Here is a 27,498-nt window from a genome sequence, read left to right on the forward strand (position 1 = left end):
GCCAATCTACAAAAAACAAAGGAGTAGTACAGAAAAGCAAGAGAATGTCGGAATATCATCTGAAGTGCTGCCAACCCTGAAACATGATTACGAAGTATATGAAAGGTATGGAACAGTACTGTGCCTCTCATATGCCCTTTTCTTCATGCCCACTTCCTTGCAAATGACAATGGGCTGGATCCACCATTTCCTTCCATTGGCGGTAGCATCCCAAGTGGAGTCCCACGCAGAAGGCTTCCGCAGGTGGAAAATGGGAAAGGGAATGACTTCCATCGATTTCCCCTTCCTCCTGCAGACCCCAGCAGCCACAGCGCTGTCCTGGAGAGTCCCCCAACCCTCCAAAGCAGACTATGGAAGGGGGGGTTATACTAAAATTTACTCATCCCCATTTTGCCAGAATCCCTCACCAGATCAGAAGGTTTCCGCAGCGGGACAGAGCCTTCTCTCCCGCAGGAGGCAAATTCTGGCTCCATCCCATTGTCCTTTGTGCTCAAGCTACACCAACAGAGAAGGGTGTTCTGTGTTGCTAGAGCAGCATTGTTGCCAACTTCTCTAAAACTCGACTGAGATCATTCCTAGAAATTAACTCCAAACTAAACCTATGAGTGGACCCAGCATTAGTAACCTGCATGGTGGGGAAATATCGGGGTTTGTTTCCCCCCTTTACTTTCTTTATATTAAAATAGGGCAGAAGACTGGTGCTACTCAACAGCAAAGCACTGAGTGAGGCTGCAGCTGCCCACCCTCTTCATTCCCTCAGAATGCCTCTGCCCACGCTACTTTAAACAAGAAAAAAGGAAGAGGTAAAAGAAAAGAGGTAGAAAAATGAACAGCCATCTCCACTGTTGTTTGGTAAGCTTGAGAGGGGTGGACAGGGTGTGTGACAGGGGCCAAGCCCCTCTCAAACCTGACTACAAGATAGCATAATTTATTCCCAAAAATATTTGGTGAATGAAATGGATTTGTTCTTGCTTGCCTTATTTCAGACATAGTAGATGAGTGATAAGGAGAAGTAGATACTTGAAAATCTGAAGATGGGAAGCAATTTCATTTGTGCAAAATAACTGAGGAACTGGGCTGTCAATTCTTGGAAGTGGGGTGGGGTAAGGGGAGACCATGACACCATTTTCAAGTCATGATGTTTTATTTTAAAGAGCTGCCATTCTATCCACTAGAATACCTCAAAGTTAATGGAGGTTTATGAACTTTTTCCACTAAAGGACCGATTTCTCCACAGTGTACATTCTCTGTATAGTAAGAATTGACAGGACAAAAGCAATTGTTGAGAAGATACATAGAAAAAATAGTTTTTTTTTCAAATTTAAATAGTCTAACAGCAAAGAGCCTCATTAGGAAACATGCTGGCTTTTCCACACCCATGTTCCACTAATTAAGTTAGACCATTAAATCACGTTGATGAAAACAATCCTTGATCGTCAGGGCAAATGATGAAAAGCTCTAAATATGCTATTTTCTAGTGGTATGTTCTACGTTGTTGATAGCACTTACCAACTGAAAAAGCCAAATTATTATAATATTTACCTGGGCATTCTTTTGACCTCAGTGACACAACAAAAGGAGTAACATCATCTTGAAGAACTTCAGAGAGGCGTTTAAATGTCAGGTCATGGTCTGTAACGTTCACACCTAGGAGGAAGAGGTCTCGATTTAAAGATGAATAAGAGAATGTGTCTGAATACAGCCACTGTCTTTAAACGCTATACATTCTTGAGGAGCAGTTCAAAGACTGAGTTGTTCAGATAGTTTGGCATTATTTGAACACATCTGGCTGGACTCAAACTCTCCCCTCCTCTAGGACAACTTCCCTCCTTCCTTTCTTGGTTTGAAGCAAATTGTACTTTGCTCTTTGGCTGAAATGCCCAACTATGGTTTGCTTCAAATTAGCAAAGGAGAGAAGGAATTGTCACATGTGAAGGAAGGAAGGAAGGAGTACATAAAGCCAAGGCTCAAGCAAATATCTGAAATATCCTATGCTCTTGTTCATTCAATAATTGCAGCTTTCACTTGTCAAAACAATCACATGAAAGTGCTATCACCAGTTATATCATACTCAACACAGATCAATGACCCCCTAGCCAGACAATTGTGCAACAATGAACCGAGCTAAGAGGGGATAACACCATAGCATTGCACGTGATGAATTAAGTATTGCATGAGAAAGCTGAAGATACTGTCCATCATCTGTTCTTTAAGACAGCATCCTCTTGCTTTTGTAGATGAGCACTACCACTTCTGGAATGTATCATATGTTGGCTATCATTTAAAACAGAAAATGTGAACATAGCTTCATCTGGCTTGTCATACTGAAGTCATGTGATCTCTCTCATAGAATAGAGAAGCCACATGAAATCTTTTTTTAAAAAATTATTTATTTATTGCATTTCTGGGCGGTTCACAAAAATTAAAACCATTCAAAATAAAGAACAAACAGCAGTATAAAAAACAACATAAAAGCACAACCAGGATAAAACCAAGCAGCAATGCAGAGATTAAAACAGATTTAAAATACAGATTTAAAACAGCAAAGTTAAAAATTAAGATGATAAACTGCTAAAATACAGATAAAATAAAAAAGTCTTCACCTAGTGTCTAAAGCAGTATAATGTAGGTGCCAGGTGAATCTCTCTAGGGAGCTCATTCCACAGCTGGGGCACCACAGCAGAGAAGGCCCTCCTCCTGGTAGCCACCTGCCTCACTTCCTTATTATTATTTATTATTATTTATTTATATAGCACAATCAATGTACATGGTGCTGTACAGATAACACAGTAAATAGCAAGACCCTGCCGCATAGGCTTACAATCTAATAAGTTGTAGTAAACAATAAAGAGGGAAGGAGAATGCAAACAGGCACAGGGAAGTGTAAACAGGCACCGGGTAGGGTGAAGCTAACAGTATAGAGTCAGAACAAACTCAATATTTGAAGGCTATAGGGAAAAGAAAAGTTTTTAGCTGAGTTTGGCAGGGGTTCAGAGAAGGTCCCCTGAGGATGATCTTAGAGTCTGGGCAGGTACATATGGGAGGAGGCATTCCTTCAGATATTTATTTATTTTATTTATTTATTTATTTATTACATTTTTATACCGCCCAATAGCGGAAGCTCTCTGGGCGGTTAACCTGTCCCCAAGCCGTTTAGGGCTTTGAATGTCAATACCAGCACTTTGAATCGGGCCCAGACCTGAACTGGCAGCCAGTGAAGCTGGGAAAGGATTGGCATGATGTGGTCTCGTCGGCCAGTCCGTGTTAGCAAACGTGCTGCCCTGTTTTGTACCAGCTGAAGTTTCTGGGCAGTTTTCAAAGGCAGCCCCACGTATAATGCATTGCAGTAATCCAAACGACAGGTTATAAGAGCATGGATAACTATAGCTAGGCTATCTCTGTTCAGATGAGGTCGCAGTTGGTATATCAGCCTAATCTGATAAAAGGTCCCCTTTGCCACTGAGTTCACCTGTGCGTCAAGTGACAGTTCTGGATCCAAGAGCACCCCCAAACTAGTAACCCAATCCTTTAGGGGGTGTGCAACCCCCTCCAGAACAGGGTGAACATCACCTAGCCAGACAGACAAACCGCCCGCTAACAGTACCTCCGTCTTGTCTGGATTGAGTTTCTTAATGCTTAATAGCAAGCATTAATTATTATTAAGTCTGCAATCCTATACAGATTTACCTAGGAATAAGTCCCACTGAACGCAATAGGACTTACTTCTGAGTACACATGCATAGGATTGCACTGTAAAATTGACAGGAAAACATAACATATTTGAATTTGTGAGACTGCAGTAATATCACACAGAGTAATTGGTTATGCTGAATCTGCAATTCTATAATGCTTACCAGCTTTATTGTATTGTGTTACATAATAAGGCCTTCAAGTTTAAACTGACTGTTGTGTGCTCGCACACATATTTTGCTATCTTGTGTGTTTTCCAGCATTTCACTACAGCTCCCCATATAGGAGAGTCTAATATAACAAGATTCTTGCTGTATCCCATTCTCTTATAGTATATTTGCTGGTAAGCATGAAGAATGTACATTTCTAACATTTTTAATATAACATGTTTTAACTAAAGAGATTTTTAGCTTAATATGCCTGTAAGGTTACAAAGCACCAATAATCAGTAATGACACGCGACAGACAGGTTTGCTTCTCCCATCACCCCAAAGGCTGGAGAACAGAATTTCTCAAATGTAGCCACACTGAAATTTTCTAAATTCAAGACCCTGAACTTCCTTAGAAACTGCTAAGGCAACATCAGGTAGGACAGTGCTTGGTTTTTTCTATCACCAAAGGAGGGGAAGGGAAGGCAGCATTTGGAAGAATGGAATGGAGGCACTGGATCAACCAAGCATGGGTTGCCAATCAGGACTATGCACACAGAGTGGGTGGAGCATGATGCTTCAGGGAATCAAGCGTTGGACTGGAGATGCAAGATGCACTGAGACTGGTAAAGAGGATCAGAAAAACAGCTTTGCCTCTCTACCCACTGTCATCCAGCAGCCATTCTATCAAGATGTAGAAAAGGGAGACACAAGAAGCAGGGCATTCCAGAGACCAGCAAGTTTTGGTTCCTCTTCTGAATTATTTTCATTTCACATCATGATAAGACCAACAACATTAGCATTACAGCACTATATGTGGTCACTGTACAACCCTTGTAACATTAAAAAAACGGGGCCTGAGTTTTTTTTTGTTTTCCTTTTCCCTCCCCATCCCTTACTCCTTTTGTATCAGGTCTTTTTAGATTGTAAGCTCGGGTGGACTGTCTTGTTTTCAATGAACTATAAGATACTCTGGGAGCCTTTCCAGCTGGAGAGTAGGGTATAAATGTTTCGACTAAGTAAATAAATACATACTTCTCAATAGAAGGAAGATTCCATCACTTGACGTAGAAGGCCAAGAATAAAGGCCTAATGTATTATGTACTTGTCTTTGTAGTTTACCAAGAGATTAGGATAGTGACATCATCAGATTATGTGAGGAAAGTCGTAGAATCGTTCTGATTGCATTTGACACCAGTGTGGTCTGGTTTTCCCATCTATTGTGACTTGTCTTCTTAGATGTAGAGTATTTTGAGCAGGGTTGAGCAGTACATAGGACGCAGGCGGCCCTCACTTGCTGATTTTGAATCCCAGCTGACACTGCAGCCGCATTTGCCATGGTGGCTGCAAAACCACACACAATTTCCCAACAAAACAAGGCACGCAGTGAGTATGTGCCTGGTTTAGAAGCACAACCATGCTCCTGGAAACATCCTGAATGCATAATTCTACTTCTAAACAAGGCGTTTACTCCCCACGTACCTTGCTTTTGTGCAAAATCTGGTGGGGCGGGTGGTGTGTCTTGCCATTCCTGCAGCAATTCTGGTGGTGGCAGGGCTTGGTGCGAACCTAGGCTGCCCTGCTTAACACATATGTGGAGTGCAATCCATTGCATGTTTAATAGGGCTTAGTTTCAGGAAAGTGTGAATAGGAATGCAGCATGGAGCAAATAAAAAGACAGTCTCTGGAAGACACACAGGAGCAACCAATTTTTCTTCCTTGTATATATCATCACTTGCTTGTTTTTTAAACAGTCAATATGTTTCCTCCATTCCTTTTAGTAACAGAAAGGAAAGGAAAAATTACAAGTACAACAGAAGTTGAAGGAAAGCAAAACAAACTGTGAGCTGACTGATCAATACAGAAACATCTTTCGTCAGGAGATGCAATCTTAACTGCTCAATGCCTATTTTGTCTCCATGTCCTTTGAAGAGATTAACTGTGGCCAAGTAATCAGCAAAGTCAACATTAATATGTGAAGGGCAGAAGTCTGGATAAAAAACACAGCCACTTAAATAGTATTTCACTACCTTTAATTAAACAAAGCTAGCATGTGTTTTTTTCTGACAATGAAGAAACTGGCTGTAGACATTTGAGACACAGACTACAATGTGTCTGAGAAATATTATAAGACAAAAGAGGTTCCAACAGGTCAGAGACACAGACATAGTGCTTATCCTCAAAAAGGAGAAAGGAAAACCAGGAACAGGCCTATTTGCTTAAAGCAGGTGAGGGCAACTTCCAGGGGTCAGAGTTGCCTCCCTCCGGAATCCACTGGGGGAGGGGCACACCCCACCCCTCCTGCTGAAATGGCTGCTGCTGCATTTGCTACTGCAATGGCAGTAAAAGTGGCTGTGATTTTAGCAGGGGTGGGTGGGTATATCTGCCCCAAAGGCTGTGTGTTGCCCACTCCTGGCTTAAAGTCTACTCCTATGGGATTATTGGGGGGGAATGTAAAGGAGCTCATTTGTAAAATCTAGAACCCGACAAGGAGCCAACACTGATCTGTTAGCAACATTATAATGTACTTTATTTCAATCCAGATTTTAATAGTTCCATGTAAATAAGGGGGTTCCGACACTTGGGATGCCTCATTAAGAGGTTTACATGGGAACTGGCAGATAAAAGGAATGGAGGGCATACTCTTAAATCCACAGATACATGCAAAAGAAGAAAGAGCTGCAAACATTACAGGATCAAAATCGAAAAGGATATTTATTCACTGGATATCTAATCCTGCATACCCAATGGGGCTTTGGAGTTGCATTTTAGCACTCTGTGTTGCATATGACACTGCTTTTATAATTGTGCCTTTCAAAAGCAGAGTGTGATAGAGCAATCTGCAGTTTAAAGAAAGGAGTGTGTTGTTGTTTTTTTAAAAAGGTCATACATAAAAGATCAAGGGCTGTTGACTTAGTAAAGGCAAATGAAATGTAGTACACCTTAGAAAGAAAAATCTGAACAGAAAGCAAATGGACAATGGAATCCTATACATGTCTACACAAAGTAAACCACATAAGATTCTATAGAACATACTCCTAGGTAAATGAGTATAGGATTGCAGCCTTAAATAACTAGACTCTGGCTACATTCACATTAATGTTAAGCCATGTTTTTTCTTAATCATGGTTTGTTGCTTTAGCCATGACTTGTTTTGCAGTCGAGCAAACAAACCATGGCTAGTTTTCCCTATTTCTGGTTTGTTTTCAAACTGCTCTAGCTGGGTACCTTTGTTTTAGGACTGACAGCAGTGTAAACAAGCCAGAGACTAACCATGGTTCTGATTTCAGACATCACAAAAAGTGTTGGTTTAAACAAGTCAGACCCTGTAAGCCAGCAAGAACAAGAGCTTCTATGGGCCTGTTCAGACAGCATGCTAAGCCACTAAATATTTTGCAGCAACTGGTTAGAGAGCATGTTTAAATCATGGTTATGTAGCCACTGTAAGGGTTAAGTGGAATAATACTGGGAATGGTTTGGTTTTTAATATGTTAAATTTTATGGCTCCTAGGAACGGAGCGATAAGCGGCCAGCTGCATGGGGGCGTACTGGCACATCCAGGAACTGCTTGGGGCAAGGCTGGCCTTGAGAGAAATTAACATCTCTGGCAGAGGTGTTAAAAGAGCTTCGTATGGAGAGCCGAAGGGAGGGGGGAAGGAGCGGGGAAAAGAAACTATAAAGGCTATTCTTGGGAAGGGGGGTTGGTCTGAGTGGGCTGGCTTCAAGGTTGGGTGATGTATGACTTGTAACTTAGTTTCTTGCTTGCTTCTTCTGGGTTCTTATATATATGCATGTTTTATAGTTTTTAGTATGCTAATCCCATGTAACCTGCCACTTATCCGGAAATAAAATTTGGTCTTAAACCTCTAAATTGAGAGCTGTGTGCATATGTTCTGGGGATCTGTGCAAAATCCAGTGGAAAGGCCAGCTTTGCTGGGGCGTGCTTCCTTTACAGCCACAATGGTTAGAAATGGTTTACATGACACACTAAGACCCTGTTCAGATGACACACTAAGTTACGGTGGTTAAGCATTTTGAGCTAAACATTATGGCTTAGCATGTTTTATGAACCATGAGTTAAGAGTTTTTGTGAACCACCCAGAGAGCTCCGGCTATTGGGCGGTATAGAAATGTAATAAATAAACAAATAAATAAGAGTGTCGTTTGAACCATTCCTAACCATGGCTACAAAACCACAGTATAAACATGCTCACTAACTATTTGCTGCAAAAGAGTTAGTGGCCTAGCCATATCTTAGAGAGTTGTCTGAACAGGCCCAGTGGCATGGTTCACATGACATGCTAAACCATAATGCTTAATCACCGTGCTTAGTGTGTCATCTTAACAGGGTCTATTTGTGGTTTGCAGCTGGTTAACAAAGTATGGTTTGTTTGTGGGGATGAGTTCGGACACAACAAACCAAATTTCAACAAACCACACTATGGCCTGGTACACATGTAACACTAAGCCATGGTGCGATTTGTTGAAATCCAGCTTGTGATTTGGCTACCAAGGTCAGCCAAAACCTGTGGACCCCTCGTAAACCATTTTATTTGGACAACAATCTCTAAACTTGTATTACCTGGAGGGTTATGTTATTCTGTCCTTCAGTTTTCAAGAAATATAATTCTTTTTGTCACCTGTGCTATTAGAAAATTACTATGACATCTCTTCCTGAGAAAGATTTAGGGATTAGAGGATCAGGAAATAAAGATGATTTAGTGATGCGCTGCAATGGAAAAAAAGTTAGCCTCTTAGATATAATCATTATCTCTTGCTACAGGAAGGATCATATCTATATTAAATTCTAGCCCTACAAATCTTCTTAAATTAGAAAAGAAACTTGATTCCTATTCTGATAGGGTAGCAATGTCACTTATGGCAAATATAGAAGAAGTTCTCATCATGTACTATAACACATGCTGAAGAAATAGCAGAATAGCTAAACCAAGCAGAATTACTGATTAACTCTCTATCAGGGCCAAGCTAGATGAGACAGTAGCATATCTGTCGGTTTAAACAGAGCTGTGACCCAATCACAAAGGAAGGGGTGTGCATTTTCAATTTTAACAGCATAGAGGATGATGCAGGTGAGAAATTCAGAGCACTCCCGCCCCCTTTACAACCTTCCCCACAGCCCCTCTCCCTAAGCATTCTTTTCCAAACTAAGCTGGTATCAAAGCTCAGTTGAGAAGACACAATAGCTACACAGTAAGGTTTCCAGCTTCGTTTTTATCTTAATATTTGAACTCAGACCCAAATTATGGCAATTGCTATCAAATAAATTAAAATACCAAACAAAGCATTACCTAGAACAACAGCTGCAGTAGGAATTTCACTAGACTTCATCCGACAAGCCCATTCTGTTTTCTTCTCTTTGAAGTCTGAGTGAGATTGTCTCAAAAATCTTATGAGGTTATCAAATAGTTTTTTATTGAGGTCCTCTTGAAGTTGCTGTTAAAAAGAAAATTGGCATAGAATTTCCAGTTAAGACACCGGAATGAAAACACATATTTGTCCTTCAGTGTATTTTTTAAAAACAGCCCCAAAAGATTAATTGAGGTGTGATTCGATGCAATTAGTTAGCTTGCCTGACAACTGTTTAGAGAGATAATTTATTAGGTGATTCAGATAAATGCTTAACTGTGGTCTCCCGAGATGTTCTGATCAAATACCAAGAATTTATGTTTCCTATTTAAGTTTGACGGGTGGCGTACAGGGGGTTTAAAAAAGATTCAGAGGAAGAGGGAAGGAATCAATTGTGGGGGAAATGCAACTGACTTAATTAGGATGGTATTTCCCTAAAAACAACAAAGAATTAATCCTTTTAGAAGTTTTGAAGAGGCAGAAATTCTTCTTTTTTCATGACAAGGTTATCAGTTCAAATGCCCCTCAGCACCAAGGGAAGATATTAAGTAGCAGGTAATATGGTAGGATACCTCTCATAGCATTAGTATAAGATGCACAAATCGAATCCATCTCGATTCTGTGAAGCATATGCCAGAGACAGAGCAAAATGTATGCCAATAACTTTAAACAACCAGGGACAGGAATTCATACCATGGTAAGATGCCCTGACTCTCACCAAGTACGGCCAGGCAATTATCCATCTCTTTTCAGAACAGTCTTAAGCCCTGAGCACAGATGGATCCTTATAATCTTAGATAACCAACAAGATATATTAACTTGACACGATAGCTACGTGTGTAGAATATAAAATGGACACTTCGGAATATTCTGTCAAGGTGAAGACAAAGGAGCAGTTACTGGATCTGCCAACTTTTCCAATGCATCTGTGTGGATTAGTTACCCAGATCAGGAGGAGCAGTCACATAAAAATATTAGTCATTACTCAGTTTTGGTAATTGTATGGAACGATCAGCTTTCTGATATTAGAAGTAAGAGAATTGATAAATGTCTTCACTATTTGTTTATTTAGTTAACAAATAAAACTTCTGATTTCTTTGACTAGAAATCTGACTGGCTTTCCAAGCCCCAAACAACAAAAGTTTCGTACTAAATATTAAATAAGGGATTGGACACTCGCTGCCTTCAGTGGCAACAGATTTTTGTGAAACAACAGTGATAGGAGGTGGTGGTGGGGAACTATACACTTTTCAAATTTCTCCCTACTTTGGAGATCTCAAAAGAACAGAAGACCTATCACTTTTAGAGAAGTGTCACCCTCTTTTTAGGTAAAGAAATGGCTGTTTATCTTCTGGCAGAATGCTCAAACGTAGTCTGACAGCTCTTTGTACATCCTGTCACTGCGATTTATATTTGTGTGTGGTGCCCCTGTTACTTTCTCCGCACCTATTCTTACTTACACATTTTCTGCCAGTTGGAAGGGGAGTTTGCAACCCCATAGTCTAGATACGTGGCTGCTAGACTATTACGAAGATGTTATAAATAGGAAGGTGCAAAGGAACTTATGAAATATTTAAAGACTATTCCAAATATGTCTCCTGACACTGGAGGAAGGGGACGAGTCTGTGATTTTCTTTTGATTTTCCCTTTCCCCTGCAGCCCCCAGGATCACCTCCAGAACAGTATGGGAGGCAATGCTGGGGGTGGAAAGGGGAATTGGAGTGGATTGCCATCCTGTTCCCCCTTTCTCCAGCAGGATACCCCCATTGGATCCCGGTTCTCTCTGTGAGCAGAAGAACCTCTTACATTCACAGAGGGGCAAGCCTGGATCTAACCCTCTAATTGTCGATAGATATCCACAACACGTACACTCATGCAAAAAACACTGGAAGTGGGTAAGTAGTTTTTTCACAACTGCTATAAAACATTGCTCAGAGTCGTGCTGCTTCACCTACCATGTTCCAAATAAAATGAAATAAAAATCGGATTGTTTCATTATTTCTTTAATCGGAAGATTTCTAAGGTTCTTCATTTCCCACAAACACACACTAAGGCAGAACTGACTTAATTCATGGTTAACATTAACAGTAGCAGCACTCACCTCTGTTTCACATTTAATCTGTTTCCATAACAACTGACAGGTATCAAATCGTAGCCCACGATCCTCTGAGTCATTATTACCTTTACTGAAGTAATCAGCTAGAAAAACAAGAGTAAAAAAGATGACAATCACACTCAATATTTATAAAACAGAACTTCTCTCAAGGAGCAAACTTGCAGAGCAACAGATCAGTGAAAAAAACTGGGTTAATTTATTTCCACTTAAGAGATATAAATTAAAACTGAGTGTTACACCTGCTACCAGGAGAAAGCTCAAGAGAAAATAAAACACCTGTCCAAGAGTATAAGATGTAAGCAACCTCCTTTTCATATTTGTATGAACTAACAGCTACCCTTCCCTATTTTTTTAAATCAGTTGAATCCCTTACTTGTCCATCATAATCTTTCTTAAATAGTCACTCATCTTTTTAAGAATCCCTTCATTTATCCACAGGAAATTGATTCTAAGAAGAAGTCACCTAGCCCTGGAAAACTGATTCTATAGTTCTTCCAACATCATAGACGAATACAGCCCCAGTTTAGGTTTTCTATACCACTCTGAGCTTCATGTAGAAGACATAGAGGATCCAAATATTCAGCCCTGCCCCAGAAAGATGTTGAGTAAATTAGGTCACCTTTAATTGAATTTTAAAAGCCCTCTACTGAAGACAACAGTTCTAAATTCAAGGTAGCTTTTGGCACTAACCTCTAGGTGAGGAGCAACGTGGAATCGGTGTTTAAAATGGCCAAAATGCATTTGTCTGCTCTATATACAACAAGCCCGATTTTTTTCACCTTTTTAAGGCACAAGAAATGTATGTGCAAGAATGGTTTCCATGTACATTTCCATGTACCCTTAGGAAAGTACTTGCAACTTCTGATGCATTACTTTTAACTTCCTGAAATGTTACATTGTTTCCAATTATGTATTTAAAATCCAGCATCTCCCTGACTCCCCTAATCCCTGCTGGACTCATACTGGCCAAGGTGCGGGGAGGGACTTTTCTTTTCCCCTCCCCTTTTCATTGTTGCTTTTGTTTTGCTTTGTTTTCCTTTCCACTGGCTTCAATGGGAGAGAAAAATAACAACACCAACTTCAAAACCTTCCCAGATCTGCCCCTGAAATGCCCCCTATTTCTCCCATGGAGGAGGAGATTCATAGTATCCTATGGTCTCAGACCAAAGGAGTACATACTTAATTTTGTAAGTTACTTTGTTTTTGCAAGGGTGGGGGGTTGATTCAAGTTAAAGCAGAAAAGGACAACCCTGGAGAGAAGAGAAGACACTTGAGTTCTTGAGTTCCAATATGCCAAGGCTTAACCTCACAAACTGTCATAGCTGACATAGCCTAGCTTCAGTTATCCATGCTCTGATAACCTCTCGTTTGGATTACTGCAGTGCGTTATACGTGGGGCTGCCTTTGAAAACGGTCCGGAAACTTCAGCTGGTACAAAACAGGGCAGCCCATTTACTAACAGGGACTGGCTGGCGAGACCACATTACGCCAGTCCTTTTCCAACTTCATTGGCTGCCAGTCCAGATCCAAGCCCGATTCAAAGTGCTGGTATTGACATTCAAAGCCCTAAACGGTTTGGGGCCAGGTTATCTGAAGGAACGCCTCCTCCCATATGTACCTGCCTGGACCTTAAGATCACCTACAGGGGCCCTTCTCCGTGAGCCCCTGCCAAAGGAAGTGAGGCAGGTGGCTACTAGGAGGAGGGCTTTCTCCGCTGTGGCACCCCGGCTGTGGAATGAGCTCCCCAGAGAGGTCCGTCTGGTGCCTACACTGTACTCTTTTCATCGCCAGCTGAAGACCTTTTTATTCTCTCAGTATTTTAACACTTAATTTTAACTTAAATTTAAATTTTACTGTTCTAACTCTGTATTTTAATCTTATATCAATTTTGCTGCGTGGTTTTATCCTGGTTGTACTTTTTATACTGTATTTTATATTTTTGTTTTTAACCTGTTGGTTGTTTTATTATGGTTTTAAGTTTTGTGAACCGCCCAGAGAGCTTCGGCTATTGGGCGGTATAAAAATGTAATAAATAAATAAATAAATAAATAAAAATGGCTGCTGGTTGTAAGAAAAACCCTATGTGGGAAATTGCCTTTATAGATGAAGGAATGCATATAAAATAGATAATATGACAAAGACAGGCAAGGCTGCTTGTAAGACTGAAGAACACTGTAAATCAACCTCATGCCTCTAGATAGTTTGAACATCAACTTCCATTAGCCCCAGCCAATAGTGAGGAATGCTGGGGGTTGTCGTCCAAAAATCTGGAGGGCAGCAGGATGGGGAAGACTGGTGTAAATAATACTCTATTTAGTTGTAAATTAGCATGGTTTAGTAGACAGATTTGCACCTTTTTTAGGAAATATAAAATATCATATATATATAATATGAAAAAGTATCAATAAGAAACTGGATTGATTTTTTTTCTTGCTGGCAAATCATTTATCTAAATAGACTTGCTTTAAATCAATCTAACCTGCACAGGGGTCAATCATTCACAGGGGGAAGTTGGAGAATGACAGTTTTTCAATATTATGCTAATGCTGAAATAATGGCAATGTTAAGTAAACATTATAGATCTTAAGCTTAAAATATGACCTGATTCTTTTAAAAGAACATCAAATACCACAGAACCCTTGTTTTCTAGATACCTTGGAAGATGTTATATTTTCTGCAACATGAGGATATACAGAAAAGAGGAGCAAATAAAGATGGAACTATTATATAAGCAGTCTGAATTTATATTATGAGCAGCTTCCAATTACGAGGATTGATTGCATCTATTGCATACTAACCTGCTGAAGATATCTTCGTCCTCTTAGAATTTGGCTTGAACACAAAGCAACCCTAAAACATAGGAAAGGAGGGGGGAAAGGGAATATTGAAGCTACGGAACATTATATCATTGTTCTAAACAACAGAGTAAGTGATTCAATGGCATTAGTAAACCAACATTTATTTAATATTGTACTGGCTTGGTGATCATTATAATTTACTGATTCTGAGCGGGGAATGCTAATTTACTAATTACTGATTCTTTTACAACTTTACTTCTTTTGCAGTCTGGAAATGTGCACAGTAAATGTCGGTTGGCATTCCTTCAAGCAAAGCACCATTCCTTACTCTGTTAAAGGTGTGTCAAACTTTGTACAGCTTTCGTTAAATAACATAGCAATGTATGCACTATTATGAAGAATGGGAATTCTAATCAATATGAAAATGGAATCAATCCATTCTTAAAACAAGCGCATGAACTCCACATGGACTTTCTAGGGGCTGGCATCAAAGAAAGATAATATTTAATTGTGCATATAATCCCCAACATTTGACAGAGACTAATCAGTGTTGTATTCTAAAATGAGCATGGAAGTTATTAAATGGAGTGAGAACAGCAAACGTGTTGGGGCAAATAGAAGTCCTTCAGATGTTTTGGCCTACAACTTCTATCAGCCCCAGCCAGCATAGTAAGGGGAGTTGTAGGACAGAACATTGGAAGGCCACAAATTGCTCACCTCTGGGTTACACCCACTTCCGTAAGGTATGACAACTTGCCTTATAAAGGAATTTTTTAAATATTTGCTTCAAAATATTCATTTCCCTACCACCCGGATAGAAACTGTTCACATGCAGCATTCTTAAATCTTCATACATCATTAAGTGGTGATACTTCCAATCACAGCATCCCCACCTATCACGAAGAAATGGGGTGCAATGAAAAATCAACTCACCAACTACCGCTACTAGCATTGCACTCGAGCAGTTTACGCTACCACAACTTGATAGGCAGGTGTCCATGAACTCTCTCAGGGGATGGGGGGGGGTAGAGACTGTGCTCCCCCTCCTCCCCGTTTTGACTTAGGCTGGCAAGGGTGGGGAAATATGTGCCCCTTCAGCATGGGTATGCACAGTACATTTCATTAGGGTGTGTACCCAGGGTTTTATTTATTTTTTTAAAGGCAAACATTTATTGCCTTTAGGGTGGATTCCGGCACTGAACGGGGGGACTTGATGGCCTTATAGGCCCCTTCCAACTCTACTATTCTATGATTGAATACTCAATCATAAAGGACATTATTTTTATTCATTTATTAAACACTGTAGACATTGATTCTCTACTCTGCATTCAGCTTGCCTGACCACAGCTGCTCAAGCAGAGGCCTAGCGGCTGAGGAGCTGTGGCTCCTGGAACAGAGGCTCCCAGGAGAGCATTTTCTTTTCGTTCCTGCTGCCAGGAGCAACGGTGCTCTCTTGGAGGGAGTGGTTCTTCGGTGTCGTGGTGGAGTACCTGGAAGGCCATTCCCACTGCGTTTGGATCCCTACTCAATGGCCCCCTCAATTCAGCGCTTATTGCTTGAGACATTAGGGTGTGCCGGGTGTGCCTGGGCACACCCGGCACACTCCTTGTGCATAACTATACCATTCAGAAATGTGTCCCTCCTATCATCCCTAACCATTGGCGATGGCGGCTAGGACTGATCAATGTTGTTTGACTCCAATCAGCCACAACCACCGTGATCAATATCAGAGATGATAGGATGTTGCAATCCAACAACATCTATGAGAAAAGGCTGTCCCATTGAATATTCTGTCTGTTAAACACAGGAGCAGGGGAGCTTGGCTGAGCAAAACTTTACATTTCCTTTTATAACGGTCACCTTGCAAAAGGAAGAGGCATTTCATCCTCTCTTCTTTCCTTTTTTTCATCCAGAGCATAGAAGAGCAAGGAGCCACTTCCTAACGTTGGCCTAAACAGCTTCCTGGGCCCTACTTTCCGTTCCCTTATCACGGAGAGGGAAGGGAAAGGGGATGTGACCGGCTGCCGCCACACAACACATTTTAAAGTGGGGCGGGGGGAGAGACGCACGAGGAAATTGCTTCAGTGGTCCAATGTGCGCATGCCTGAAGAGGAACTGCCCCCCCCCCCCGCGAGCGACCACCGCTACTCCACAGACAGGTGTGCGCGTGGACGCCTCGGGGGCGGAGGCAATGCTCCACCCTCTCTCCTTTTTGACTCACCTTAGAGACTGAACACGTGGTCATGGCGGCGGCGGTGGGGGCGTAGGCCTCGAGCCAGCGCACGTTTCACGCTACCCGACCAAACTTCGTGAGAGGACACAACAGCTGCTTCCTCCCCTGAAGCCGCAAGCGCAGGCAGACTTGCGGAATCCGATTGTGTGCATCAGCGCTTTGCCTTTCGTCGTCCCGCCACAAACTCCCCCTCCGCAAATGGTACGGCCGAGTCTAGTTTGCTCCTCCCAATCATGTGACCCTTCCCTGCCCACTCACGTACAACCCAAGTGGCAGCGAAAACTGGGCGGGTCCACTACCGGGGGGAGGTGTTCTGAGAAGAGAGGGACAGTGTCGGGGGCGGTGCTCTTCACAAGAACCATGGCGGCATGCCGTTTTCGGAGGAGCATTGCTGCTCAGGTATGGATATCTCCTATTCAGTGATGTATTTCTCCGCTGGGGGAGATGACGAGCTCCCCCTCTCCTCCTAGTGCAGTTGGATTCGCCTGCATGCTGGCTTTGCGCAGCTTTTCTTGTGCAACTTTGCTGCTCCGATGCGGGTGAAGAAGCGCGGATGCGCGCTGAGGAAGCTGCTCGCGGTTGTTTCAAGCGCAGTGCAACGTGCATGTCGTTAAGGGCACGATCCTACGCATGGTTAAACAGAAAAAGCCCTACAATCCCCAAAATTCCCCAGCCAGGGAATGCTGGGAGTTGTAGGATTCCCCCTTCCCTAACCATGTATAGGATCGCTCCCGAAATTGCACTTGTTATAGTTAAGTTTGCAAATGTTGAGGGGAAGAGGATCAATTGTGCTGTGGGAGAAATGGTTGCGCACACAAGTCATTAGCTCTGCTTCTAGTTTCTTTGTTCCATATATTAGGATTGTAATGCTAGGCCACCTTAAATTGGGAATACAATTTAACACAAGTTGAACACAATGAGGCTTTTGAGTGACCATGCATACAGGATCGTATCGCACAGGTTCCAAAAGCGATGTTGTTCGCTTGATTCAAAACTAGCGGGAGTGCCGCAATCTGCTTTATTGCTCAATCCTGTCCCAAATTTACCCCACTGAATTCAGCGGGGCTTGCTTCTGAGTATCCATATGCATACTTGCTCGAGAACATGGGTTGTCTGATGGAAGGCTTTATTCATCTCAATGATTCTACTTTGAGTAGGACTCATATGGAATTCGACGGGATTTGTTTCCCCTGAATGACTCGGTAAGAGGCTTCTGGATAGGCTTAACTCTTTTGCTGGATGTTTGAAGCGATAAACGCATTTGAGATGATATTAACTATTTGTATCCCCTTTATTTATATTTACGGTTTCCAAAACTACCTGTCACCCTTCTTTATAAATAGAAGGGATACAAAACTGTGCCTAGATGGCTTGGGGAAGCATCGCTAGTACAGTTTCATGTGTTCCATCCACAATTGGGAGGCAACCCGACATGTTCTGCTATAGCTGCAACCTTCCATGCAGGGCCGTGCCAGACTATCTTGTGCCCTAGGCAAGGTGAGCTACTTTCACACACACACACCCCAAAAATGCCAACTTTGATTTTTAAGAACATATGTTTCCTGGAAAAAATAAGAAGCACAAAACTTGAAACTGTTAAATTTATTTTAAAGTACAAGAAATACATCATGCTAATTATAGCAAATAAATTGGAAAGGAACATCTATGGGTCTAAAATGCATTATTTAATAGGAATATCACCTCCAAATCATCCCCCCCAACTCACACACACACGCGCGCACACTCAGCATCACTCACTCTAAACAAACACGCATGAACACATGCATTCACTCAAAGACCCCATGCACCCCATCACCCATACATTCTCTCTCTCTCTCTTTCTCTTCCGGGCGCGTTCCGGAAGTCCGAGCATGGAGCCGCCCCACCCCAGTGTCCCTGGCTTCCCTTCGGCTGGGTAGGCACGGGGCGCCATCTTGCCCGCCCAGGCCCAGCTGAATCTTCAGGCCGGGCCAGCTCACAGCCAATGCGAGTGAGTGCTGCGCTGTGCCCGGCGCCCCTCTTAGCTTGGCGCTCTAGGCGACCGCCTAAGTGGCCTCTATGGTAGCATCGGACCTGCTTCCATGCATCAAGTACAGGACTCCCATCTCATCTAGAGTATGTTGGACAGGTCTACAGGTTAAAAGGGGCATTATGCAGTGGGACACTACCGCTAACGTATTATGTTTCACTACCTCTAGCACAATGCCAGTAGCGCTTGCTGGCATGATGGGTTTCCCTGGGAAACTTGTTGTGGCAGAAAGCACTATTGGCATTGCTCTAGAGGTCATTTACCCTAGTGCAATATTATCAGTGTTAGTGGTAGTATTGCATTAAATATTGCCTAAACACAAATCACAATGTTTAGGTGCAAATACAAAGAAGATTTCAATTTTTCTACCAGGTGGATTAGGATGCACTCCTATATACACTTACATCCTTCTGAACTCAGTGGGGCTTACTTCTGAGTAGACACAAATAGAACTGTACAGTTACACAATCTGAACTAACTGATTTACATCTGCAAACAACTTAAAATGAACCCTATAACGGATTCAGAGTGGACCAAAGACCCTCTTCTGCAGTAAATGTGTGTGTCATTCAGCAATCTTTAAATCTCTACAGTTCCCTAAGTGTCATTTGTAACTGCAAATTCACTCATTGGCTAAAAATACTGAAACTCAAGCGCAGGCTCCTTTCTTACAAAAGGTTTGGGAAGAATAGTTTCTGCATTGCCTTTTATCTTTGGTTCTACAAGGGCTAGAGAGATACTTGAATACCTTGAATATGTTTCTCTGATTTGATTTCATTTATAGTCAAACTTTTTAGGCTTTTTACAAAAATTAAAAGCTCAAAAATTCAATATAATAACATGACATCAAACCATTTGAATACAAAAAGATAAAACAAGGTTGGTGCAATCAACAATAAAATCCCAGGACCCCTTAAAAATCTTATCATATGCAGCCAAATGCCTGCAAGTAGATGACAGTGTTGATCTTACTGGGGAGATTGTTCCAAATTCGGGAGGCTACCATCAAGAAGGCCATTTTCCTTTCTGCTGTCCCCTAAACCTTGCTCGGAGGAGGCACTTGGACGAGGGCCTCAGATGAAGATTGTAGTATATGGGTAGATTTATAGTGGAAGAGGTGCCCTGCCTTCTTGGAAACCGTATAGACATTCATTTTTTTAAAAAAAACTATAGCTTCCAGATCCAAAGTTGTGTGTATCACAACAAAGTTGTGTGCACATTCAAGGTTCATGTGCCCTTGGACTTCCTAGTTCATGTTCAATGGAAAAGCTGACTTCAGGTGCAAAATTGGAATGTGTGTGGAGTAGTCTCTTCCAATAAGTAACAGGGAGTTCTTGTGGTGCTGGGAGGGAAGGGTGTACATTTAAGCCCTTGTTTCTGCCTGGGATTGCAGCATCAGCATGGATTTGAATAAATCCTTTTAAAATTGTAATCTTCAGGATCTTTTAAAATTGTATTCTTCAGGATCTTTTAAAATTGTAATCTTCAGGATCTAATGTATTCTTTTTACTTGTGTAAATACAACATAACATGTCAAAATAATATTGTCTGCTTACATATATTGACTTCCCGCTATCTAATTTTGATCACTTTGTTTTAAATCTAGCTGTCCCGTATTCTAGAGATGCCACCAGAAAACTTAGTAAAATCCATCTGTGCTGTTCCAGTGACAAAAAAGGGGTAAAGCATTTATAATATCTATTTTGATTTCTTCACCCTTCTCCCCAAAGCCAAGAAGTCACTCTTGATACGATGGGGATCATGTCTTGCAGTATCATTTGTGCCCACATGAATGAGTAGAAAAGGTCTGTGATCAGCAGGTCCAACAAGCCTTGCCAGCTTGGATTTGGGCACCTGGGATGCTTCTGTGCCTTTCAAGAGGGAGCTGCCTACAATCACAATTTTCCTTTTCTTCTTTTTGGTAATTGATGACAGATGACCTCCTCTTGGATCAGGTGCCAGAATTTAAACTGTGGGGGGATCTCCTGTAGGTCGCTCCTGATTGTGGATTCTTCCTTGGAGGCTAGAGGTTGGAATTGGTTGCTAAGTTCTAGGGGAAGGGTCTGCTGTGTGGCTGTTTTGCTTCTGATGATAACGTGTTGCCAGTTGCCTTCATTCTCCTCCTTTGGTGAAATAGTAAGTTTCACATTGCTCTCTTGCTTGTGGCTAGTAATGGCATCCACAGTACCATTCAATAAACCTTCATCTTGCAAAGTGAAGTGTAGGCATGATACTCTGGCCTCCAGTTCACTAATCTTTGCTTTCAGAACCTCCAAAAAAATCACAGTTCACACCATCAAAGTCCGCTTTCTCTTCTATGAGAATGGTAAACATGGCACATTTGTAGGTGAATGCCAGAACCCCATCTCTGTTCATGATTTCTACTATATGCTGCAGAGGACGAAAAGGGGGGGGGGGGAATCCGTTAACTTTGTGCGCCATTAAGCATGCTGGCCGTCTTGAGCCAGTCAGATGAAGTCCAATTTCTCTGCTGCTTGCGGTGACTGCTGCCCACTTCCCAGAATGCACCAGGAGTATGCAAATTATCCCCGCTGCAGTGCAGTTGCTGCTGGTTTTGTTGGTTGAAGATGGAAGCTGTAAAGGAAACCACTCTCAGCCAAGCCGGCTGTCCACTGGATTTTGCACAGATCTTGGAATAAAGCACACAGCTCTCAAATTGAAAGGGTTAGGCCCAATCCTTTATTGAAATTGGAAGGGTAAGAGGCAAGCAACACATCAGATTAGCTACTAAAATTGATACAGAAATAACACCCTGAACCCCAATACCAGCAAACTAATACATTGTTACAGAATATACTTCCCCAGCCAGGTGTCCTTCAGCTCAGGCGCCAGGCCCCACGATTGGTAGACTTTTATGGCCACTCAGCTATTCTACTCCCCCTCCCTCCGGATGGGCCATTTTTTCCCTTCACAGATGCAAATTGCCCCAAGGCCACTTCTCTCGCCTTGACGGAGCCAGGAGCTGGCCTCACGCCCACGGCCAGGTGGAGAGAACAGACAATAGACAACGAGTAAAATTCTTAAAAACAGCAATTCTTTGTACACTTAACCCCTTCCTTACAGAAGCTACCAAGCATAATCCATCTATTGCCAGCAAGGCTCAGTGGTCACACAAGGTCATCTGCCATTTCAGAAGCTTCTTGGGATGAGGTTTCCCCAACTATGTTCAATGGACTCTTGGGAGTCTGCTCCCCTCTGACAGGCAAAGAAACTGAAAAGATTCTGAACCTTTTCATTTTCTGCTTTTTCTTTTTTTCTAGGCAGGCTGCTGATTTCCAATTCTTTGTGAGTTCTGTGATAGATGCTAACTCTAGTGATGACTCAAGGCCCGATATTCAGCTTCAAACCCAGAGGCTGGCAAAGGAGGTATGCAGCAAGCTACTTAGGTGCACACGGAAGGAGAAGTAACCCAAGACCCAGCCTTACGGCTGTGCTCTCTTACTTTTAAAGTGCATGTGAGGAAGGAGCAGGAAAAGGGATCCAGGCACTCCCCTCCTTTGTAGGCTGCAAAGGGATCAGCTGCGGAATCCTGCAGCCAGGCTTTTCAAAGGGCGGCCACAAATCATACAAGTTATTCCTCATCTACTCTCCACAAAGGTTTTAGGATCAACAATAAGGAAGTGTAATTCAGTTAGCAGTCACATTACTAACGCACCACTCTTGAACATGCCTACATTGCTTTTTATGGGTTAAATCCAAATTCAGTTGTGTGCAACTGGACTTCCTTGTCTCCTTTCCTCACGGCAGGCCCTCCAGCTCCCCCAAAATGCTACACAGAGGGATAAGGGACCCTGCTGGATGGGATAGGTGGTGGTACAGAATGAAGGGGGATGCTGCACTCCATCCAGTTTTCAGAGATTCCTCCCCAACCCTAACCCTATTCAACAGGGTCTCCCAACCAATTGTGTAGTATCTGAGGGGGGCTGTAGGATCTGCTATGGGGAGAAAGGGGCAGAGCAGTCAACCTTCTACCAGCTCAGTTGTCCGAGTCTCTATCTGGATCCAACCCTATGCGTGTGTATAGAGATGTGATGAGAGTGGGACCCTAAATTACTGATTGTCCTGCTCATTGATGGAGACATCGCACGGGTGCTGAAAAGCAGTACCTTTCTCCAGTAGTGTTGATGTAAAGGACATGCCATTCACATCTTTCAGAAATAGTGAAATGAACCTTCTGAAGGCCTCTTTGTATGGGAGAAACAGCTATACTCACTGCAGTTTAAGAAAATTTGCTTTTACAAGCACGAATAGGAGACTAACGTTATTGGTAACTACACAGTGTGTTGCTACCCATTTATGGCATTGTCCACTGTTGCTTATTTGCTTTATTTTTATTGTAGCTAAAATGTGATGCAGTTGTGAGCGAAATCAACACAGGGGAAGGAACAGTAAACTTCACAATAAATCGAGAATTATTAGCAAAGGTAAGAACTAATTTTTCATGCATATTAAAACAATGAAAATGTCACTATTGGATGCATAAAAGCAACAAAATATTAAATCCAGCTTTACAGCATTTTATGGATTGATTTGACTTACTTAGGGCATAGCTGGCTGGGGAATGCTGGAAGTTGCAGGACATCTCTCTAAATGTGCATAGGATTGCACCCTTATTTACTTTTTAAATTAAGATTACACACTGTCAATATAAATATATATTCTTAGGGCACTAGCAAGTACAATGACAAAATAGAAAGTAGTAAAATGAAGCCTACACCTGAACACAACAAACTTCAACAGCCCAGTCAACTCAAAGAGATGTGAAATTAAAGCTACTTTTAAGTTCGAAATGTTAATGTTAGCAGTTCTTAAAAGGCTGGGGAAACACTACCGTAGTTGCATGGATATGAATGAAATGTCTATTGTGATATGCACAAAGATGGTAGGTTTTACAGTTCACCAAGAAAGGTCACATGACCTCAGAAAAGGACAGAATGTGAAGTAAGTGAAAGCTGACTGTCGGTCTGCAAACCGTCTGCAGCTGATTGGTAACCTGCTGTGATGTCAAAGAAGCCTTTTTGTGAAGGGTCAACTGCATGAGTTTTTAAACAGTACTGAAAGATATTGACCTATTTTTGAGTTGCTTTGTTATTAATTAATACATCTCTGTCTCTGTTTATACATATATGTTGCTTCCTAAGACAGTGTTGCAGCAAGTGTTTGAGGATGGTTCCCAATATGGAATAAAAAGTGAACTTTTCTCAGGATTGCCAAAAAGAAAAATTCTAATTGAGTTTAGGTGAGTACAGAGGCTTAGATACTTTGAAGCATGTTACTAAAATGCCTTGGAACTCACAGCAGTCTCCTGACTAGTTATCCAGACATCTTTAACTATAAACCAATAGAGATTTGTTGGGCTGAGTGTGTCTTTGTTTCTTTTCTTCCTCTGCGGTGTTTGGCTTGGCTCAGTTTTATTGAACATTTTTAAAAAATATATATGAAACATTCCCACTCATCCTCCTCTGGAGCATGCAGGCTGCATTCTCTCTTCCTCCCACTTCAGTTATGATGCAAACCATATTGCCCAATTCAATACAATCTAACAAAGTACGCACGTCTAAGAAGAGTATTTGAATTCTTATACTTCACCTTGAGTGAGCAGTGGGCTAGCATAGGAGCCTCTGAAGGGTCTGCTTTTACCGAAAATTTTGCCAAAAAGTGTGCTTAGTACTGGAGAGATTTATTTGTAAAAGGAATTATTGGACCTTTGATTTGAGAATAGAGAGCCTAATTTGAGATCCTAATCCATGGCTTGGTTTTGTTTTCATGCCAGTCACGTTTTCCTTTCATTTCATGATATGAGATGAACACAGAAACTCTTTTGTTTGGAGGCTATGCATGTGTGTGTGTGTGTGTGTGTGTGTGTGTGTGTGTGTCTTTTTTAGATGAGTGGGGGGGAAACCCTAAAATGGCAACTAACTTCTTTATTTATTGCAGTTCACCCAACATTGCAAAGAAGTTTCATGTAGGCCATTTGCGTTCTACTATAATAGGTAAGATATAACTGAATTGCAGTCTAAAAAGAACAAATCCCCATTAATGCCAATGCTCTAAGACAGGAGTGGGGAACCAAAGGCCTCGGGGCCAAATCCGACCCTTTTGGGGTTCTCCAGATAGCCGTGCCCCCTTCCTTTAGCCCCACCCACAAATCATTCAATGTTTTCCTGGCTTTTGTGAAGGTTTCTCCACCCCCGTTCTAATGGGTTGAAATGCCTCTCCTAAGGCTTAGTTATTGACAGTAAGAGCTTTAAGCTACAATATAATGGTATTCCTTTGTATTTTGACCCTACTGCCCTTTGCCTTCAGTCCCATCTGCTGCCCCCGAGAACTTCCCTGAAACTGAATTTGCCCCTCGTGCTGCAAGAGGTTCCCCACACCTACTTAAAGAGACCATACTGCATGTATGGGGGCTTTCCTGTGGGGGCTTTCCTGTGGGGCCAGTGTTTTGCCTGGCTGGTTGGGGTATGCTGGGAGTTGTAGGACTTTTTTCTGTCTAAACATGCATAGGATTGTGCTCCAAAAAGCTTTTTTGGGTGTACTGGGGAGGAAGTCTTCATCTGGCACTGAAAAAACAGAATGTCCCAAGTCAAGTTCAATCTCCAGCGTTTCCATGCAGGGATGGGAAAGTTCCTGTCTAAAATCTGTGAAGAGCTGCTGGCAATCACAGTAGCCAGTCCTGACTAGATGGACAAACAGTCTGATGGACAAACAGTCACCTTCCCATGACAACCCCAAGGCCTACTGTTTCTGTTTCTCAAAGCTGCCCTCTGGAAACTGTTCTGGGCTTTGACAGGGTGCTTTCCCCCTCCTGTGCGTTTCCATTCCACGTTGACTTCCACATGCACAAAAGATTCAGGGCAAGTGGATCATAACTGATCAATGAACCAAAACACACATTGTCAAAGGGAAAACATAGCAACAGTTGAGCCAGATAGGTTCGAGATTGGCACCCTTATGTCATGTTAGACACTATGCCAATAAGAAGCATTCTGGAGAGAGGACGATGTCATGTCCAGGCAATCTAGTGAGGGCAAGTGTCTGAAAGTTGTAGCCCCCGCTCTTAGGATGTACCAATGACACTTCTTTTCCCCCACTTGCCCTGTGACATCATATGATCTCTATTCTATTCTATATTATATAATAATATTATATTATACGTGGGGAACAGACTGAGACACAATTCCTTCTCCCAACCTTGATTTTCCATATGTAATCTCAATGTGGGGAAGTGGGATGGATCCAACAGTGTCATCCTGCTGACAGAAATGCTTCTCAGCAGATCCAGGAGAAGGTCAATTCCCCCTCACCCTCTGCACACCCTCAAACTCTGCTCCAGAGGGTTGGTAAACCTTTTTTGGGTGGTGTGGAGAGCTGCAGCAGAAAGGAGAGAGGGAGAAAGTCCTGATGCTCTAGTGAAACTTCTCTAGCAAGACATTGGATCTAACCCAGTGACTCTAGTTCCCAGAGAATGCAATACCAGTGCTGTTGCCCATTCTCACAGGCTGTATTACAGCTCTGAGGTTCATGTCCTCATTTTGTCCACATCTGAAGAGGAATTTTAAAGCCAGGTTGAAGTCCAGCTAGACAACACTGAAATGGCATGTTTAGGGAAATACAGTGTCTGCACGTGGGTAGAACTCGCTGATATCCTCATAGCCAGCATAGTTTTGCTTGGCATTCTTGTGGCTGTTTACCTACTTGTAATATGGGAATACTAAAATTTACAAAGATTACTGCATTTTTCTATTGGATCACAATGAAAATAGAGCATTGTTTTCTTATTACAAATGAATGTGCAGCATGCATATTTATTACCAGTTGCAACAATGTCAGGAGAAAATATTTCTTGAAAAGCACGTTCAGACCAGCATTTTAGTGATGCAGCAAGAAACATTCTTTATGGAGCCATTATATTTGTTGGATGCAGCAGAAAAAAAATCAGGTTACATAAAAATGAGCATGTGCGGGGTGGAAGCATACAGCTGGGATCAATAATTAGCACGGTTTTATTTTCAGGAAATTACATAGCAAATCTCTCAGAAGCAATTGGACATCATGTTACGAGAATGAATTATCTTGGAGATTGGGGCATGCAGTTCGGTAAGTATTTTTAAAAAAACTGTCTCACAGTTGGAATAGTCTTATCTAGGTCTGCGCTTTCTCAAACTTGGTCATAGGGAACCTTAAGAGTTTTTTAAAAAGTATGTTCTGTATGTCGGTGACTTGATCTCAGATGGGCTAAAGTAAGATTTTGCATAAATATGCCCTCCATCTGTATTGCATATCTCTGGCTTCCCCAACCTAATGCTCTGCTGATGTGTTGGACTACAACTCCCAGTATCCCCCAACCAGCCAGCATCCCTAAGCCTGACATATTCCAGTCATTATGGGAAATGGTGTTGGACAGAACCCAAAAGAACTGCGGTTACTTTCTCAAACTTGCTGGCCTTTCTTGAACAGCAACTTCCCAGGTTGCATTATAAACCATTTTTGAAGCTGAGGGAGCTTTTAAAAGTACTTTGTGATGCAGTACATAGATCTGCTGTTCAAGGAAGAAAAAGGTTTCCCCTTCTGCATTCTCACAGCCATTCTGCCTTTACCTGAATTCTATGAGCACTTGATTACACTGAGAAAACAGCGTTGCCTTTGTGTGAAACTTCATTTTTTCGTCTCTAGTCACAGTGTCCAGAGCCTCGTTCGTTGTTTCTTTTCCGCAACAGATGAAGGGGCTCAGGGGCAGCGGCTTCCCGTGTCTCTTCTTGGAACCGCAGTTGCTCTTTGTAGCCAGACCTGAACCGGTTCCTAAGCAATGGGCTGAGGAATATAAAATCGGGCAAATATTAAACTTTGGTTCATGCTAAGAAAATAACATTTATCCCCAAGTGAGAAAATGCCTGACATTTGCTTCAGCCTCATTTGATTTAGTTGCACAGCAGCTTTTGTAAAAAATGTGAGCATGATTCAAAACTTCAGAACTCCATTTTGTTTTTAATAGCAATTCTCCCCAGATGCATTGCTGCAATTAATGATCTGTCAGGATTTCCATTAAAACAGCCTTAGAATGGACGGATTTAAATTGTATCCTTCTGAAAGCT

General features: G+C 42.0%; 2 protein-coding genes across 3 annotated transcripts in view; one reads left to right on the forward strand and one right to left on the reverse strand.

The window, feature by feature from the left end:
* ORC3 (origin recognition complex subunit 3) overlaps positions 1 to 16,545 on the reverse strand; it is a 46,092-nt gene extending 29,547 nt beyond the window's left edge. Inside the window, exons 1-5 of the mRNA XM_063124893.1 lie at positions 16,342 to 16,545; positions 14,121 to 14,172; positions 11,308 to 11,405; positions 9,149 to 9,293; positions 1,543 to 1,647 (exon numbers count right to left, since the gene is read on the reverse strand). Of these exons, the coding sequence (XP_062980963.1) occupies positions 1,543 to 1,647; positions 9,149 to 9,293; positions 11,308 to 11,405; positions 14,121 to 14,172; positions 16,342 to 16,365 (424 nt within the window). The 5' untranslated portion in view covers positions 16,366 to 16,545. The remainder of the gene's footprint in view (positions 1 to 1,542; positions 1,648 to 9,148; positions 9,294 to 11,307; positions 11,406 to 14,120; positions 14,173 to 16,341) is intronic.
* A 145-nt stretch (positions 16,546 to 16,690) lies between these two features.
* Positions 16,691 to 27,498, forward strand: part of RARS2 (arginyl-tRNA synthetase 2, mitochondrial) — a 30,296-nt gene continuing 19,488 nt past the window's right edge. Inside the window, exons 1-7 of one of the 2 annotated variants that reach the window (XM_063124908.1) lie at positions 16,691 to 16,752; positions 19,989 to 20,062; positions 21,664 to 21,769; positions 22,744 to 22,827; positions 23,545 to 23,642; positions 24,341 to 24,396; positions 26,420 to 26,503. In XM_063124908.1, coding sequence (XP_062980978.1) covers positions 16,714 to 16,752; positions 19,989 to 20,062; positions 21,664 to 21,769; positions 22,744 to 22,827; positions 23,545 to 23,642; positions 24,341 to 24,396; positions 26,420 to 26,503 — 541 coding nt within the window. In that variant the 5' untranslated portion in view covers positions 16,691 to 16,713. The remainder of the gene's footprint in view (positions 16,753 to 19,988; positions 20,063 to 21,663; positions 21,770 to 22,743; positions 22,828 to 23,544; positions 23,643 to 24,340; positions 24,397 to 26,419; positions 26,504 to 27,498) is intronic. The other variant, XM_063124909.1, reaches the window with a different exon arrangement.

The sequence above is a fragment of the Elgaria multicarinata genome, chromosome 4, assembly GCF_023053635.1.
Source record: "Elgaria multicarinata webbii isolate HBS135686 ecotype San Diego chromosome 4, rElgMul1.1.pri, whole genome shotgun sequence".
In the NCBI taxonomy this organism is placed as follows: Eukaryota; Metazoa; Chordata; class Lepidosauria; order Squamata; family Anguidae; genus Elgaria; species Elgaria multicarinata.